At 34.6% G+C, this 17,944-nt stretch overlaps 1 protein-coding gene across 1 annotated transcript in view; it reads right to left on the minus strand.

Annotated features, from left to right (window-relative positions):
• Window positions 1-17,582, minus strand: part of LOC113239084 (sensory neuron membrane protein 1-like) — a 28,583-nt gene extending 11,001 nt beyond the window's left edge. The window contains exons 1-5 of the mRNA XM_026475953.1: window positions 17,469-17,582; window positions 13,056-13,213; window positions 7,028-7,178; window positions 6,144-6,401; window positions 2,082-2,293 (exon numbers count right to left, since the gene is read on the minus strand). Coding sequence (XP_026331738.1) covers window positions 2,082-2,293; window positions 6,144-6,401; window positions 7,028-7,178; window positions 13,056-13,213; window positions 17,469-17,582 — 893 coding nt within the window. The remainder of the gene's footprint in view (window positions 1-2,081; window positions 2,294-6,143; window positions 6,402-7,027; window positions 7,179-13,055; window positions 13,214-17,468) is intronic.
• Between the last annotated feature and the right edge of the window lie 362 nt (window positions 17,583-17,944).

The following is a 17,944-nucleotide window of genomic DNA, read 5'->3' on the forward strand; positions in this document are numbered from 1 at the left end:
AAGTCAGTCTATGGACGTGACAGACAGGTACTCAAACAAAGGCTTGAAAAACACTTCAAAGACCCGCTCTTTTTGCGTCGGGGCCTAAAAATGTTTTTGCATTTTGTGTTTATTAAAACAGTGTATTCATTATTGTTTGATACCACGGTTTGTCTTTGGGCAGAAATGCAAAACAAAAAAAATATGAAGCTTGTACGTTGCTTGTAAGCAGTAAATTGTACCTAAACCGTATAGTTAAATTATTTTTATTTATTTATTATTAATTACGGTATTTAATAATTAATTACAACGGTAGAGCCTAAAATCAAAAACCTGCGACATATATGATGCCAATAGCTTAATACAAAATCGATTCGCAGAAGCGGTCTGTTTGGTCTTAACGTCCTTTAGTTAAGCGTCAATAACAAAATAACAAATCTATACTTGAAACCTTTGTCACATCTAGCTATTGCCGACCTGTGTAACCCGTTATACTGCCATTGATGGTTCAAGGACGCACTCGTTTACTCTTGACTTAACGTTTAAAATATCATGAACTAAACAGTAATGGAAAAATGTTCATTCTTTGGGACAACCTAAAGCGTCTGGCCAGTATTTATTTGGTCTGTGGTCTGACCATACTGTCACAAAACAAAACAGCACAATTTGACGAAAATATTTTTTTTATAACACTGGCCTAATTTCTTTTTGTATGGTGGTGTTGTGCTTAATTTAATTAAAATTTACCATGAGCATTTCAGTGAAGAAGAAGAAATTTAACAACCCTCGGAAAATGTGAAGTCCCCAACCATGTCCTAAACCCTTATCTGAGACCTCTCTCAGACCCACTGCTGGGCATGGGTCCTCCACCCGTGTTGTTTGTTAGGAATGAAGCATCCTTGCATGTATAGTAATATATTTTTTTTTTATACCAAGTGACGGGACTTTATTGCTACTATAAAAATTGTCCATCAGAAAAAAAAAAGAAAATACGCCCTGTCGTGCTAGCCCTAAAAAAGGATATTATCAAACTATAACAAAATAAGTAGCGCAACTCCCGCCTATTCGGCGCGTCAATGCCTACACATAATGATATTATACTGTATTATTTATGCTCACTGCCTACCAATGGCGAGGCGTGAAAATTGTCGTTAGTAAAGCAGCAAAGAAAAAACACGCAATGCGGGTCGGGCGTGCACACATACAAGTCGTGTTGCTACGTTTGTAAAAAATTATACTACTAGTCATTATAATATAATATTACAGTATCACAGAAAACTAAGCACTTCTACTGTATTTATTATACAGTAGAAGTACTTAGTTTTCGTGACACGTGTCCCAACAGTTCGCGGAGTTCCGCAAACTTAAAGCTCAGTCCGCCGTTTTCGGTCTGTACTTTATGGTCGTGTCAATTACCAACATAACCTCGAAAATCGTAGAAAAATACCTTGTTTCGCTACTTTGGAGTGCAAAAATGGTAGTCGCACTTTTAATATTATGTATGGTTGGTGGTGTTTCGTATGATCATTAAGTCTTATTTATTTAATTTTAATAAATTTTCAATTTTCCGTTTATCGTAATAATTTTTTTCGCAATTGCTTCTTTTTTGAGAACTAACTAAGCATCTCGAATTTATCGTCGTTCAGCTATTAAGCTCTAGATGGCAGCACATTGAAACTTCAAAGTAAAAAAAAATGCCATAACTTGCTATAATAGGTATTGATGGTATTGGACTTTCAACGATATGCCAACAGGGTACAGCTTAAATTATAATAACAGTCGAGAATTTGTTATTTCTTTTTTAAATTTTAAACTACGACCCATCATTATCAAGATTTCATAGTATTTCAAATTATGAATGTACGAGTTTTGGCGACAGCGGTTCTGATAGTAATCGAGACTTTAGCCACTTCATTGCTTTTTTCTTCCGTGTACTGCGTATACGGCATAAAAGTGTTTTGTGCTTAAGCGCAATACTCACTGGTGAAATGGGAGCACTTTAAAACATGACAGAAAACCTATTACTTCTAGCTATGTTTCTGTTCATATAACATCAAACCATTTTGAACCGTTCAAGTTTAAATATAATTTAGTGTCATTACCGGCACAGATCACCAGCAAAACTCTGCAAGCGATCGAACTGCGTCAAGAAAGGTGGGAAAACAGTACCATCAGTCCCCTGGTACTCATTGCAGTGGTCTCTCCAGATCTCCAATGTTGGTTTTCCATCGATAGCCACAACTTGACCTACTTCCATTACATTCTTGATGCCTCTTTTGACAGTTACCACATGAGGATCTATGCTGTCGTTACGCTGTATATAAAAAAAAAATATATATATCGCACTTGACAACTTGAGTATTATCTCAAAATTTGCGTTATATTATATTTTATCGAAATTTTGGTGATAAATGATTGATATATATCGATATATCATTCATTTATCACCAAAATTTCGCCGTATTTGTATGTCATTCGTATACGATTTAATTTCAAAGTGACAGGACAACGCTATCGCTTTGAAATTAAATAGGTAATATAACTTAAAGCAATTTTGAGATAATACTATGTTAGTTGTCATGTGCGATATTTAGGCAGGTTAAAAAAGATCATTGGAAACTAATTTCTTTGTTAATATTCAATTCAATTTACTGACAACCAAGATTTATTAATGCGTTAGTAATGCGAGATTTATTAAGTAGGTAGTATCTGTGAGAGTACATTAATTAGATTTCAATTTTGTTCGTAACTTAGTCAAAGTTCGTATTAGAACGTCGTAAGAACTCAATCAATGAGTCAATTCTAGTAGCGGTCACGTTTCGTCCTATCCATTTTACTCATTACCTGTGATTGGTTTTTGTTTAAGATTAGATTAGAAGAATATTTTACGACAAATGTTTTTTTTCTTTCTAAACATAGGTACAGGATACAAATAACCCAACAAGCACACACGTTGCTTATATTACCTCTGTACAGCCTAAAAGTTGTATATTAGCTGTTTAAGGGATGTACTATAGCACTTAAGTTCTTCAGTAGCGTATTCAAAAATAATTAAACAGGCGCAAATCGTACAATAGCCGTAGCAACGGCAAATGTAATCCTAAAAGAGATAAAAAGGCTAGTCGTAGAGCTATTGTATGGGCAATTGATGTAAAGCAGAGTTATAAATAGCTTTTATAACATCGTGAGGTCTTGTAGAGAGCTTTTGAAGTTAGAAGTGTTTGAATGGAGTTATTGGCTTCCCTTAAAACGCTTTATGTGGTATATAGTATATTTCTAAATCTTTTATAGCACCTTGAGGTCTTGTAGAGGGCTTTTGAAGTTAGAAGTGTTTGAATGGAGTTATTAGCTTCGTTTAAAAAGCTGTAGGTGGTATAGAGTATGTTTCTAACGCCTGGAACTGTTAAATAAATTTTACTACAGCCTTTGGAACGATATATCTACAGCAGAGAATTATATTTGTAAAGTAGCGCTTAGGCCGTTATATTTGAGAATTATACAACAACTTAACTTCTAAAAACTTACAATAGCGCGTCAATACCACTATTGTAAAACCAAAAGGTCTACAACGGTGAATACTAGCGATCAAATCGGTAGAACGGTGTTAGTAAACTGTGAAGGCTGTTGTAATAAAGACACCATTACAGTTTTTAATTAAACCAATTTTTTAGGTTATTTATACATTTTTTAATGTATAAAAACCGAATCCACTTCACTCTTTCTCACCCATGACCGTAAAGAAACTTCCAACAAAGCGAAAATATCTTATTTAAAAATTCAAACTTCACACACTCTAATTAAATGTACTTTTTACACAAAAAACTGCACATATAGAAGGCGCGTAAAAATTTTAGCTAAAATATATTTACAATAAACTGGTACTCGCCCTTTTATTTTGCATGTATTAAACGGAAAACTTATTTTATCAAACTGTTCACCATCACTTTCCAGTCAGCAAGGTCGCGGTCTTTATGAGCAATAAAATGTGTTTTGTTTATTTCCCCATAATATCGCTGCTGTATATCTAGTACAGCGCCGTAAACTCTATAATTCAGAGATACAGTCGCGTCTAAATACGATGCGAGCGCTATAGTCGCGCTGCAAGAACTTATTTTAGATACTCGGGCGCACATTACCGCTCGCGTAGCTCATTTGTATTACTTAGGCGCACATTGGCTGCTCTCATTGCACGTTTGTATTTCTTCGATGCACATTTACCGCGCACATTAACCGCACGCATCTTCTTTCTCTCTTCTTTGTATCTTCGTATTAACACGCATTTACGACCATTTTAGGACGCATAGCGTATAAATCAGTGCCCATTTTGGGGGCACAGCGGCGCTGTAGCTGCTTATACGTCTACTGTAGAACTCATTAATGCAAGCTATGTCGTTATTAAGAACTAACTGGCTATTTTACGGCTTGTTATTAGAGTTTGTGTGCTAATTGGGAAGGCCTACCTATCGTTTAAACACTCAAGTAGGTATCGATAAATATAAGTAATAGATAAATTCAAACAATATTGAAACTATTTTGTTGCTGATCTAAATCGCATAGGTTATTTTTTCAAACAAGTCAACATTTATGCCCCTTAGACACATCCCGGACCCTCAATACAACAACGGCAGAAATAGAAATAGAAAACACTAAATAATTCGAAATTAAAACATCGAAGTCGTTCCTTAGCGAACGGCTCGCTGATAGCCTTGTTGCCCTCCCGTCAATGTGACCGTCAACACGAGGGGCACGGTGGAGTATCTAAAGCTAAAGAGGGGCGAACAGTGAGTTTTCTTGTGACTTTTTTATTCTCTGCTTTTGGTCACAGCTGACTGACTATCATGCGTTTTAGATCCAAAAAAAATATTATTTCGTTTCTAGCGTGCAACAATCGCAAAACCCTAATATATTCAGACAATCTTGTTTTTTTATTCAATTGTCTATGAAATAATTAATCATCAATAATGCAATAAAATATATTACTGTTTAAATCTGATTAAATATAGACAAAATATATATAATATAATATGCAAACTCTTTGCTCTTAAATCACGGCCAGGCATTTGATATTTTATTTAAAACAATTTGACACAAACATTTAATAAAATACTTCGCCTCTTTCGGCTAAGAAAACGGCTAGCTACCTCAATCTGTATTATTATAAAAAATGCATTATAAAAAATTTACATCGCAGAAAGTTTGAAGAAACAGAAGAAAGCAAATTATAATATTAATTAGGTACAACGTACAACGTAATTTTCAAAAATACATCAACCGTGTAAGATATTTTTAATAAAACCTACCATTTAACATTACCATGAAATATTTCCAAAATCAAACAATAAATCTGTATAATGTCGCTTGTGCACTAAATCAGATTCGAATCCAGGATAATACGAATATTGTTTGTACACCTAGTGATAAAATTGAGGCCTGTGACATTGGTCATTTCTTAGAATCGGAACTGATACGCATCGGACGTAGTATGAGAAAAGCGTTTGCTCTTCGAGTGAAAACCTCACGTACGCGTTTTCGCATAATTCGTTTTTACTGATTTTTGTTAAATAAAAAACTATAAACTTCTTGCTCAAATATAAAGTAATATAAAGAGGTTTAATTTAACTAATTAAAATGCTAACTACAAACATTACTGCACTTACTACATTTTACATCGCATTTTTATCTTCGTCCTGAAAACTTACATAGAACTCACATACGAGGTATTCACTCTAAGACGACAAATTGTAGTATTAATAGATTCATAGAATGAAATATAAAGTACTAGCTGATGCCCGCCTTCGTCTGCGTAGAATAAGTACACGTACAAGTTCTAGTTACACGCGCGATACTTTTGCGGAGTCTAATCTCGTTCTCTGTCCGACATCCGTCCGAAACAGTTACTAACTCCAATAAGTAATAGGTACTCGAGCTAATTAAAAGACAATGTCAACTATGAAGTTTCATTCGCATCATGCGTATTTTAATTGGGTAGAGTATTACTTATTTGACAGTTTTTGTTTCGAACGGAGAACGAGAGTACATTGCCAGACTAGATATTGTAAAATTAGTAGTAGCGCGTCTGCAGAGGCTTCTACAAGCCTCTAATTTGAACGCCCTTGTTGTTTTGAAAAAGTGAGTTTTCCCAGAAACTTTATAACTTTACTTACCGTCCCAAATAAAGAGAATCTGTACTGATTATTAGGTTCTATAACCAATCCCGTGACACCTTCCTTCTTCAACGCTGTGCAAACAGCTTTAGGCGCAAAGTCGGTCCTGGCGCAGTTGATATTTATCCCTCTGAACAAAATATCCATAGCTTTGACCGTTAAGAATATGTCCGAAGGATTATCAAAAATTCCTGTGAAAGCCTTTCCTATCATGTTCAACATCGCTGGTTTATCTTTGGCCACAACGCCTACCATACCCTGAAATCATTTGCATTGGTTGGAATTATAATCCTTTCAATAATAGCCGAGCCAATTATTCCATTGAGCGGGTATTTATTCCTAAATGCTAATAGATGTATGGGTCAGAATGTTAAACAAAGGGAGAAACTTTGCGCAAAGGTTTCACAGTTTGTAGAAAATTTGTTTTGATGAAAACTTTATTAATTTTCAATCGGGTTTAGTTCACAGATATCTCTATTAGTTTAAAAAGCAAGCAATGTTATGAATGGTGACCACAAAAATAATTATCGTCGCCAATGTCAAAGTTTTACATCGCTTCGGGAGCAATGTTCTATGACGAAAACAAAGTCAACGACGACAAATAATATAAATATCACATACACAAATGTATATTTTCATAATATACTTTTTGTAGTATAGAGAGATAAATTTGAACATAGTTCACGCTGTAATTTTTATGTAAATAGTTGTGAGACTGTGCTTTGTTCGAAATCGGTATGAAAATAAGTAGCAAAACTTTAGAAGAAGATATTATTATTGAATAGGACTTATAATTGAAAATACATTGAGATAATTGCAGGCATTCATGCGAAAGGGAGATTTTGAAATAGTTAATCAAAAAATTGAATATTATGTTATTATACCAGCATAAATGGATGCGGCATCACGACTATTTCTTCCCCAGTCAATTCAGCTCCTGACAGATCTGGTCTAAAGTAGAACACATCGTGTTTCTTGTATGTGATAGTATCGTTGTCTTCATGATCTTCGATCTCCACTTTTTCCTTCCATTCGCTGTATGAAAATGTTTCTTGTATTATTATACATTACAAATTATTAAAATAGTTATTGTTAAATTTACATTTTATTGTAGTAGAAAATCGAAAGACGATTTTTCACGAAGAGTGCAAAATATGAAATTACGCCATCATTACCAATCTAAGGTGCGAGCTCCAATTCGAACCCACGATCTCTCCTTGAGAGATGATACAGGGTCAAGAGCACGTCAAGCTTTACACTTAAGACTTAAATCCAACTCTATGCCGCTTACGATAAGAACGGTCCAAAGTACAAAGTGTCAAGCTTGATGTGCTCTTGACTGTACACGGCTCTTTAAAACTCCATACAATCATCGTTTATCCAAGAGCTTCTCGGAGCTTTTATTACTGCTCAAAATAAAGTAATGATTGTATTATTCTTTTCACTGAAGTATTAGTGATGCCAAAGTTCTTAAGTATATTTATTTATTTATTTATTGGTTCAGCAACAGCTTAACATACTTAACATTTACATACATTATTAAAATAATACAAGACTAGTATGTGAGCCAATTACAACCTAACACAGCATTATCACAATCACTTAAAAGTAACAATTAAAATAATAAACTGTACACACTATTCTATTATAAATAGACATTTAATTCCCAGTGTTTGCAAATGATTAATTTTAAATATACATAAAAAACAAAATTAAAATGTACAAATGTACAAAAAAAAAAAATTATTATCTACCGCCGCCATTGACCTACAATGACGGTCGCGACAACTTTGTCCTTCAGGCTAAGAACTCACGGAGCGGTTTCCACCCGCGCCCGCTGCTACTGCGGGATTTTCCATCCTCTAAGGTAAATTGTTAAAATATATGTCAAAATCTGCATGACTACTATTTTTTTTCCATCCTCTAAGATGACTACTCAGGCTATTGTAGTTAGAAAGCTTCCTGGACACCTGGCAATGGCTCATTAAATTTGTTCTGGACAAGAACACGTGAAAAGGTTTGCTAAGTTGCCGCCTTGAGTTTGGACGTGGATGTGCGACTCTTGATAATATCTTGTATATTCTTAGCTTCATCTGCTAATATTTTTACAAGAAGTGGTTTTTATTACGATTTTGAATGCAAAGATCGAACATACAAAAAAAGAATCATGAAAATTGGTTCAAAAATATCTTTTATCTACATAAATATTTATATTTATTTATACATATAAATATGCATCATATTATTATTGTTATCGCGTAACATACATACATAAAAAAGAACATACAGTCGAATTGAGAGCCTCCTCCTTTTTTGAAGTCGGGTAAAAAAAACTTTATAAATAGCAGTGGTTATGTTAATTTTTTTTAGTATTTTTTTATTCTGTTGTATGCATTCCAGTGATTTTATAATTAATTACATTGTGAAAGATTTTTCATAACGGATTGAACAAAAATATTTTGCAATAAATAGGTAACTTTCATTTAAATTCATGAATTCAAAGGAGCCCCAAGCGGCTCAAAGCCGTGGGGCATATAATTAGGAATTCTGACAGAATTATAAACTTTGTGATCGTGCTTATTATGAATCATTATAGCCCAATAATAGGTCTAACTACTGCAGCAAAGAAAATAAATAAATAATAATGATTTAGGATTTTATAACCAGACACGTAAAAAATGTTCAATGTGGCACCTTCCCCCCTAAAATCATTGCTTATTAAATGAGGGCGGAATTGTAACGCTGAAATTCAGGACACTAAATGGTTTTTAAATATTAGCTAAATTTGTAAAACACGCAAATTACGCTTGTGCAAAGCTCAAAAATTCCTCAGGGCACACTTTAGCCCTGATTAACGTAACCATACATCCCGCTTTGAGCTGGACAGTCCCAATTTTAGGCTTCGTGTCCCGCTGTCCCAAAATACTTAAATATGTCTCATTTTGACAAAACTGGACACACATGACAATACTTTTTAAAAATATATAAACTCAGCCCACCAGACAAATTAGTTTTTTTTAAACTTGTGATCATTGAACACTTTTAGTTCGTTTTTAAATTTTTAGATCATTAAATATTTCGTAACTATCATAAACATTTGTGTTTTATTTTTAAAACAATAATAAATGTACAAGAATGTATGGATATGTGGAGTGACGAGAAAGGATAAGATAAGAAATGAGTACATCAGGGGAAGTTTGAAAGTGGCGCCAGTGACGGAAAAGATGAGGAGTAATAGCTTAGCGTGGTATGGACATGTCACGCGGAGGGAAGAATGTCATGTGACAAGAAGAGTGTTACTGAGGTATGAATGTGGAGAGAAAAGGAAGGCCAAAGAAAAGATGGATGGATTGTGTTACAGGTTGTCATCTTTCACATGATAAGAAAGGTGAGAATATAAAAATGACGGCTGACAGGGGAGAGTGGAAGAAAAATACATGTTGTGCCGCCCCACCTAGCGTGGGATAAGAACAGGAAGAAGAGAAGAGAATAAATTTACAGGCGTCCCGCTCTACGGGAAAAAATAATGTTCACGTTAGCTCTGACCGATGAAATGTCGTTCAAATTGTTAAATTAAAAGTCGTTGGAGCTTTAATAATTGGCAATCGTATGAATATATTGTGTGCTAAAATGTATATGCCTGTTTCATTACACATTTATCAGGAACGCTCTAGGTCGGTTAAGTAATTATGAAAATTTAATATTGACGATGGAATTGGATTTAGTAGTAGTAGAGCTTTACCTATTTCTGCCGCCAAGCAGTGATGTAAGCATTACCGCGTTCCGGTCTTGAAGGGTAAGGGTGCTGGTGTAATGTGTTCCGTGTTCACACGGAACTTGTCTCAGGGTGACGGGTGCGGTAGCAGTGCCCCTCAGATCTTTGGGATTTGAAGCTCTGAGTGGCACTGCAACTCATATGGACCGAAGTGTCGCTTGCCACCAGGCGCACGATTTGTTCGTCCCGTCACTTAGTATCGTAAAAAAATAATAAAATTCGTTTTTTATCACCGTATGGTAGAGCTGTAAACTTTTTTTTGTAAATTAGGAAAAAAATATTGATGCGTATAAACCAGCCTAGTAGAATATATCTACGACTTCGCGTAAAGACGACCATAAACGCTTGTAAACCTCAATTTACATTATTTTTTGTAATCAAGGCAATGTAGTTGTAATCGTAGTTATCCTATGTCCTAAAGTCCTACCGCTGGGCACAGACCTCTTTTCAGGGCTGCCACGCAGAGGTTACCAATTACATTCCCGGGCCGGAGAAATATTTGAATGGCCCAATTATTTCTCTCGTGAATTTGGGTGTAATTTGTGATTGTCTATGGCACCCGCAATACAAAGTTTCCCTAGAGCGGAGCTATGAGTATGTACGTTAAAAAAAAGGACAAACGGTGAAATTCCGTGTCGACAGACTTATTTCCTGAACGCTATACTTTGCGCTTTTTCAACACGAGGGTGAAAAGTCATTATTTTCAATACTTAGCTTCCGTGGCCGAACAGCTACCATGCCAGAATGCCACGCGAGTTTGGGTGCAATTTGTGGTTGTCTATGTGTGTGTCCGTGGTACCCGCGACACGGGGTTTCCCTAGTGTTATGGGCTGTGTGGAGTGTGTGTGTTATTATTAAAAATTGTTGTGAAGAAAATTTCTCACATAAATTCCGAAAACTCAGAAGTGCAAGCCCGGATTCGAACCCACGACCCTCTACTTGAGCGGCGGTAGGCCAAACCATTACACTACCAAGGCTATGGCTTAATTAACAGTAAAAGAAAACAAAGTTTCGCGTCGTCCAGAGAATTTTCGCGCAGACTCAAGAATTCCCGCAGCTATACTTTCATATTTAGTTTGTACGTTACTCAATTGACATTAAGTTCATTGTGCTATGTACAATTTCGTTACAGAAATTCGTTTTGGATGCCGTAATGCGGCACTGTAAATTAAGCCTAAATTGTGCCTAGGTAAGTAATAGTACACCATTTCATCCATAGCATATGACACGTTATTTATAATCCTCTCTAGGTACCTGGTCATATTCGACAGCAAATAATGACGCTTAACTAATTAATGTACTTGTAACGTATTACGCAATCGTGGAATTACAGCTTACTTGTTTAGCAAACATGAATAGCAAGTTTTGTTAAACGTCTTGTAAATCAGGTCTAATTAAATCTGGCTGAGGTACACAAAACAGCGGAATAAGGAAAACTGTAAAATATGTAAGTATATGTAGATGGAGCGAGAAAGAAACTACAAAACAAAAGAAAAACAAATTCGAGGTAGGTAATATTCATGTGGTAATATTGGAAATTATTGCATTTTGTTTTACTAGGGCGGAAAGTAGGTTATTGCAAAGAAGTGAACAGAACAGAACAATGTGAAGGCAGGTGAGGGTGTAATAGCCGTTGCACACGGCGACCTTTAGCAGTACATAGCGCGACTGTAGTGATTCAGTCGCGATGCAGTATCGATGCAATAGCGATGCAGTATCGATGCAAACCACATGCAATGCCACCATTGTTTTATGGTATTGTAGATTTATTTACCTATGCCATTTTGTCGTGATGTCGACAAAATAACATCGATTCAACAGTGCATTTGATTCGATACAGCCGCACGTTTTAATCATCCAACATAAGGGACTGCATCGATGCAATCGCGCGTTTGTATCGCTGCTAAAATTCACCGTCTGTAACCACTCTTAAGGATCATGAATTTACAATAACCTTGACGCCCGTGCACCTCATTGTATAATGCATTTGTGAGAAAACAGGCCATTTTCCTGTGTATTCCACAATATGCATTTATTATGAATCGCAATTTCGACGTCAAAAGAATTCTATAGAATTTATAAATCACTTAAAATACTTATACATATTTGTATTTATGTAGTAACTAACAACGAAAAATTAATGTTTCGTAAAAATTGTATAAATGTTTTTTCAAAATTGAAACGAAAATAAAAAGCAAAGAATTTAACAGTCTTCAGATTCATTTTTTTTAAATACTATATTAATTAAATACGATTTATTAGCATCCATTTATCAAATTCGTCGCGTATGCAGTGTTCTTTATCAATATCAGCAGACTGAGGGGCAGCACCAACACCATTTTACAGGTCATACCTGATATGATCTAACCCTTTATAAAATCTTTCATTCGAGTCCTGATGGAATAGACTCACAAGAGACTATTGTAGTGCGGGCGAGAGATATAAGAGTCGGCTGCCATTTTTTATAATTTGTGCAACTATTAATTATTATTACCACTAACCTAGTCTTTAAGTTATATTTGTAAGTTAATAACATTATTGGACCTTAAATAATGTCTTGTCTGAGTAAATAAATTATGTTATTATTAATATTTTTAGTACATAATTTATGATTCATAAATTCCAAAAAACCTCTGTGCTAGTAAAGTTCTAAACGAGCCTTGTAGGACTAAAATAAACACAATTATTTTTCGCACGAAGGTGGAATAACAAGTATTTTTCCTCACTAGTTCGCAGAAGTACTATTACCGAATCTCCGCAACAGAAAGTGCAAAAAAAAGTTTTTTTTATTGATTACCATAATAAAATAGCATTTGACCACAATCTCACCAAGTGGTAAATAACAGACGTACGTGTATGTACTTACGCGTAAGTAACCCACGCAAATTCCACGCTCATAATGTACTTACGTGAAATGTAATACGTAGGCAGGCTAGACAATAAGTATGAACTTCTGTAAACAAAGATCTAATTGTGTTTCCCGTATTTGTGAAAATATATGTGTGCTTTCATAAGAGTTGAGCAATAAAATGTGTCTGGTTTATTTCTATATAGTTGTGGATTCTGTTGAGTTGTCTATTATAGTTGTGGACAATCATAATAAAACTTTTATTTTATTTATTTTCAAGATTACTTACTCAAAATGATAAGGCCCGATTTCCTTAACAATAGGTACGGCTCCCTTTTGTACCTCTTCCGCATTCGTGTAGTTGAATATGTAGATTTTGAAGTCCAATGCAAAAGGAATTTTCTCCCACATTTGGCGAACGTCTGTCTTCTTGGATAAGGCCATTTCCTGGTAATAACACAAAAATTACTGCTTAGCGATAAGGACCAAATTCCAAACGCAATATTTTGAACGTAATGTCTAAAGGCGACGTCGGATTCCAGCGTAAATTACAAAGCACAATAAATTAACATCATATTTTTGCTCTTTGAGGAAATATTCTGGGAATCCCGTCAAAATTCTTTATATTGGAGTACTTATATGAAATTCGCAAATGAGCAGCTTTAACTTTCTGGGAATATTTTTGAGAAATGCGTTGTTTTATGTTTCATTAAGTCCAGTCAAATTGGCTTTGTTTTCATGTCGAGTTCATTTCGTAAAAAGCAGAGTAGAGAAGGGCCATATGTGTTAAATCAACAACTTATACAATTGTGTAATATTGACTAAATGGTGGAGTAGACAGTGAGATAATATACACTCATTGTCTACCATGTCTACGCCAATACTAATTCGGTATATATACTATTTTACTATAGTATAATGGTAATTGGAATTAGTTTTTCACACTATAATATAAGCTTTATATGTCGAAAATGAAACTATTTTTAAAACGACCTTAAAAAAAGGAGGAGGTTATTAATTAGACTGTATTATTTGTGTATGTTACGTAATTACTTCGACATTTGTGAACCGAGTTCGATTATTATTTTTTGTTGGAAAGGGGACCCTCAGTAGTGGTGCCATTTAATTGAAGAGAGCAAAGGCTTAGCAGCAGCAGTAGAGCTCCTTATGAAAGAGTTCGTCCAGAGATGTACTGCCACCTTATTTAGAAATAAGTAAGGTGGCTAATATCAAGTGTGCAGTTCTGCGTTCCGGTTATGAAGGGTGCTGGTGAAATTACAGGCACATGGGACTTGTCAACTTATGTCTCAGGATGACGGGCGCAATGACAGTGCTTCTGAGAACTTTGTGATTCAAAGCACTGTGTGGCACTGGAACTGTCATTGACAGGCGAGTCGTTTACCACCAGGTGCACGACTTGTTCGTCCCATCACTTGGTATTATATATAAAAGAAGAGAATATACCACCTCTAAGGATGCCAAATTAATGTATTGGATTTCTCCCATTTTCTGTTAACCATTTTGGAAAAAAATTGGCAAATCTATTTGCGCACTACGTCCGATTCGTATCTGTTCCGAATCCAAGAAAATCCGAAATGTCGCAGGGAACATTTTATCTCTAGGTGTACAAACGATATTCGTATTCTCTCGGATTTGAATCGGGTTTAGTGCACAAGCAACATCCGAAATGGGTCCGAATTTTATAGATTTGTACAGCCTCGGATTCGGAACGAATACGAATCGGATATAGAGCGCAAACGCGCTAATTACACAAATATTTGATGTCAGCTTTTATTCTATTTTGAATATAAATCGCGTATACTGATGACTGAAGTCAAACGTGACCAAAACAAAGCGCAATTCAGATCCGACATAAAAGTCTCATTTTTATTACTTAACTAGGACCTCTCAGGTTCGATTCCCAGGCCGGGAGAAATATTTGTATGGCCTACATTTATTTCTCTAGTGAGTTTGGGTGTAATATATATAAATATAAATGGTTTTAGAAACAAGAAATTGGTCTTATAGATTTATATACTTAATACTAAACAACTTAATTAAGTGTGATCTCTCTTAAGAATTACTCTTATAGTCCTTATTTTAAGTTCATCTGTAGATCAACTGATTATTTTTAGTAAAATTATTCTATACACATCCAGTAAAGTCTATTAATACTCTCAACACTAGTGTTCTTAAGTTTATTCTAGAAATATTTAATTTATAGACATTCTATGGTGTATGCTTATTGACAAACACGTTATAGCGCGTCTTCAGTAGATTTTATTTAACAAAATACTATAATTAGGGTTTTTACTTTATTGGACGTTGTAAGCGTTCATGCAAAATGGATAAAGTAAAGAATATTAAAAGATCTGGTGAAGATGGTGAACCTTTGATATTATGTCACATCATTCGATATATTAGTCGGTAATTCGCGCGCGAGCCGGGCATGTGCATTTTTGTTTGCTGACAAATAAATAAACATTGTGAAGTAATTCCGTATTCTAAAGTGATATAAACAATTGAAATGAGCGCGTAAACTACTGTACTTCAATGTTGTGTATGTGTATTGTGCCGTCTATCAATTGAATACAGTGAAATCATTGTGTGGAATGTGGTTGGCGTGAAGAAATAACCTCAATTTTGTAATGAAAATTTTATTTCTTCCAACATAAATTAGGTACGTTATTGAAATATACCTTATCTGATAGGGAATTTATCCACCTTTCTAGTCATATATAACACATTCCATATACTTATACAGAATAACGTCTTTTTGCAACCAATTGGATTTTTTAAATTGTTTTTTGACCTTATGTTTTAAAAAGTTTTTTATTGCATAATACGCTCACCATTCTGTAACTTTTACCCATAAAAAGGTTTTGTAATACTGTCAAAAGAAAAAACCGCTTAGAAACATAGCGTTTTGTAGCCAATCATAAAAGCTTCATAGGAGTGAATATTCTTCTACAAGATCAACTACATTAAAGCAAATAAAAATAATCTTTTCGCATTCTAAAGTTTTTCTATAGATAAAGATATGGACAAAATGCTCCAATAGTATTTTGAAAAATGCTTTAAATTCTTATCACCATTTTTAGTTTTAAAGAATGACTATGAAGTAGCTGAGAAAAATTTCTTTTCTTTTTAAAAAGTAAATCTAAGTTGAAATTAGCTTGAAGAAGCCTAGAACTTCATGGAAATGATTCGTTTTGTGAGTTGTTTTGTTTATTTAAGCTTTCTATAAACCGAAAATTTAAAACCGAAAATCGACAATTGTACTTTTATTAAGTTTAACTTTATACATAAATATTTAAAATACAGCGAGCGCATTAGTTTTATGACAGCTTTTTCATTAATTTTCACAGTGTATTTAAAGTCGCACGTCGCAGTCGCTTTCTAAACGATTAAACATTGCGCGAAAAAGTCAGAAACATTATATCTAATTTCGCCATGTTGCAATTTTGATAGTTTATATTTTGTAAGCCATAAAACTTGAAATCTATTAGTAGTAAGAGAATTGCGTCTTATGTTTGTAACGCTTTAGTTATTTTGGTTTCAAAATAGCATTATTAAGTAAACTATCATAGACTATAAATTATCTAAAAACTGTCTACAAAACTAAATCCTGTTTTATAAAAAGGTTTTGTAGCATTCTGGAAGGGTTACTTGAGACAAAAGATAAGAATCACTCTTAACACTACCTATAGATAATTTCTCAAAGCACTCTTGTGATCTACTAATAACGTTGTGCCCACTTTTACTTTAAATTATCTAGAAACCTTCTTCAAGATATCTTGAGGGAATTTGAATTCTTAAAAGATACAATTGAATTAAATTCTATTAGATATCCTAAAGTATCTATTTAGATATAGATGTGGTGCTTGGGCTATGTGTGACCATGGCACCCGCGATGCAGGGTTTTCCTAGTGCGGGGCTATGTTGAGTGTGTACGCTATTGTCATTATTATATGAGTAACAATCGCGAAAAACTAGGAACTCGATATGTGCACCTTATATTTCTAATCGTGCCTTATGTACTTCTAATGTAAGTCAGACTTAGAGATAAAAACAAAGTTGAATACATCGAAATTATCTAAATTATAGTACATGACGAAGTATTCAAGCTGTCATATAATTAGTCAATTATACCGTTCTTAATTTGTAAGTGAATCACAAAACAATTTAATAATAAAAACTCCTACTAATTATGTTATACTTGATTATAGGAAATTAAATTACGATAAAATTGTTTTTTGTTTAATAGAAACTTCTGCGATAAATGACTTTACCAAGGAAATTATTCAGAATCTTTTATTTTTAAGACATATGTTGTGTTTCATGTATAAGTATATATACATATATGATTATGAGCGTGTGTGCGCGTGTATATTGCGTACCGTAGACAGCACATCGGGCTTCGGACTTTCAAAGGTCTGCAGAGGGCTGAAACTATCACAGCGTTAGAGGCAAGCAATCTTAAGTGTAAACGGAGACGTTTTCTATGGATGATATTTGTAAAAACTTATATTATTAGAACATATGTCGCAGAGGTGACTTAGGTATACTAGGTACTAGACTTTCTTTGTATTACGCATTGGCTATACTGCGACTAATCCGCCGGCAAATTGAAGCGGTCATGGCAAAACCTTCACTTATTATAATATAATAATATAATGTGATAATTTCCAAAGTATCTTACCTTTTTCAGCTGACTTTTAAGAATGACGGGGAACATGACCCATCCGAAGAGCACGCCAAAGAGGGCGGCTCCACCGGAACCAATGGCAAACTTCAAATGTTTCGGCAGCTGCATTTTCAGCTGGATATACATAAATAATGAATTGAATTGCTAATTATTACAAAGTCGTCAACGATACAAACAGCTTAGTAATAAACCCGGACTTTTATAAATACAAATAAAGGCTCTATTTTCATTATTCTTTATCACAAAATCACCTGCACGCCTGCATTGTTGTAGCATATTGAATTCCTCCTAACAAAATTTACGCTGAAATATATTCGAAGCTGCAATATCGATTAATTGAAAATAGGCATAAGTATCCCCCACGTGCCAGTGCTAGTCCTCTGATTAAGTAGACCTGGCGATTACAGCCCATTATCCAATCTCAGAATATCGATGCAAGGCAGTGAGGTGGTTCTCACGGTGCCTATGAA

This window comes from Hyposmocoma kahamanoa, unplaced genomic scaffold (genome assembly GCF_003589595.1).
Source record: "Hyposmocoma kahamanoa isolate Upper Pololo Valley unplaced genomic scaffold, ASM358959v1 114, whole genome shotgun sequence".
Taxonomy (NCBI): Eukaryota; Metazoa; Arthropoda; class Insecta; order Lepidoptera; family Cosmopterigidae; genus Hyposmocoma; species Hyposmocoma kahamanoa.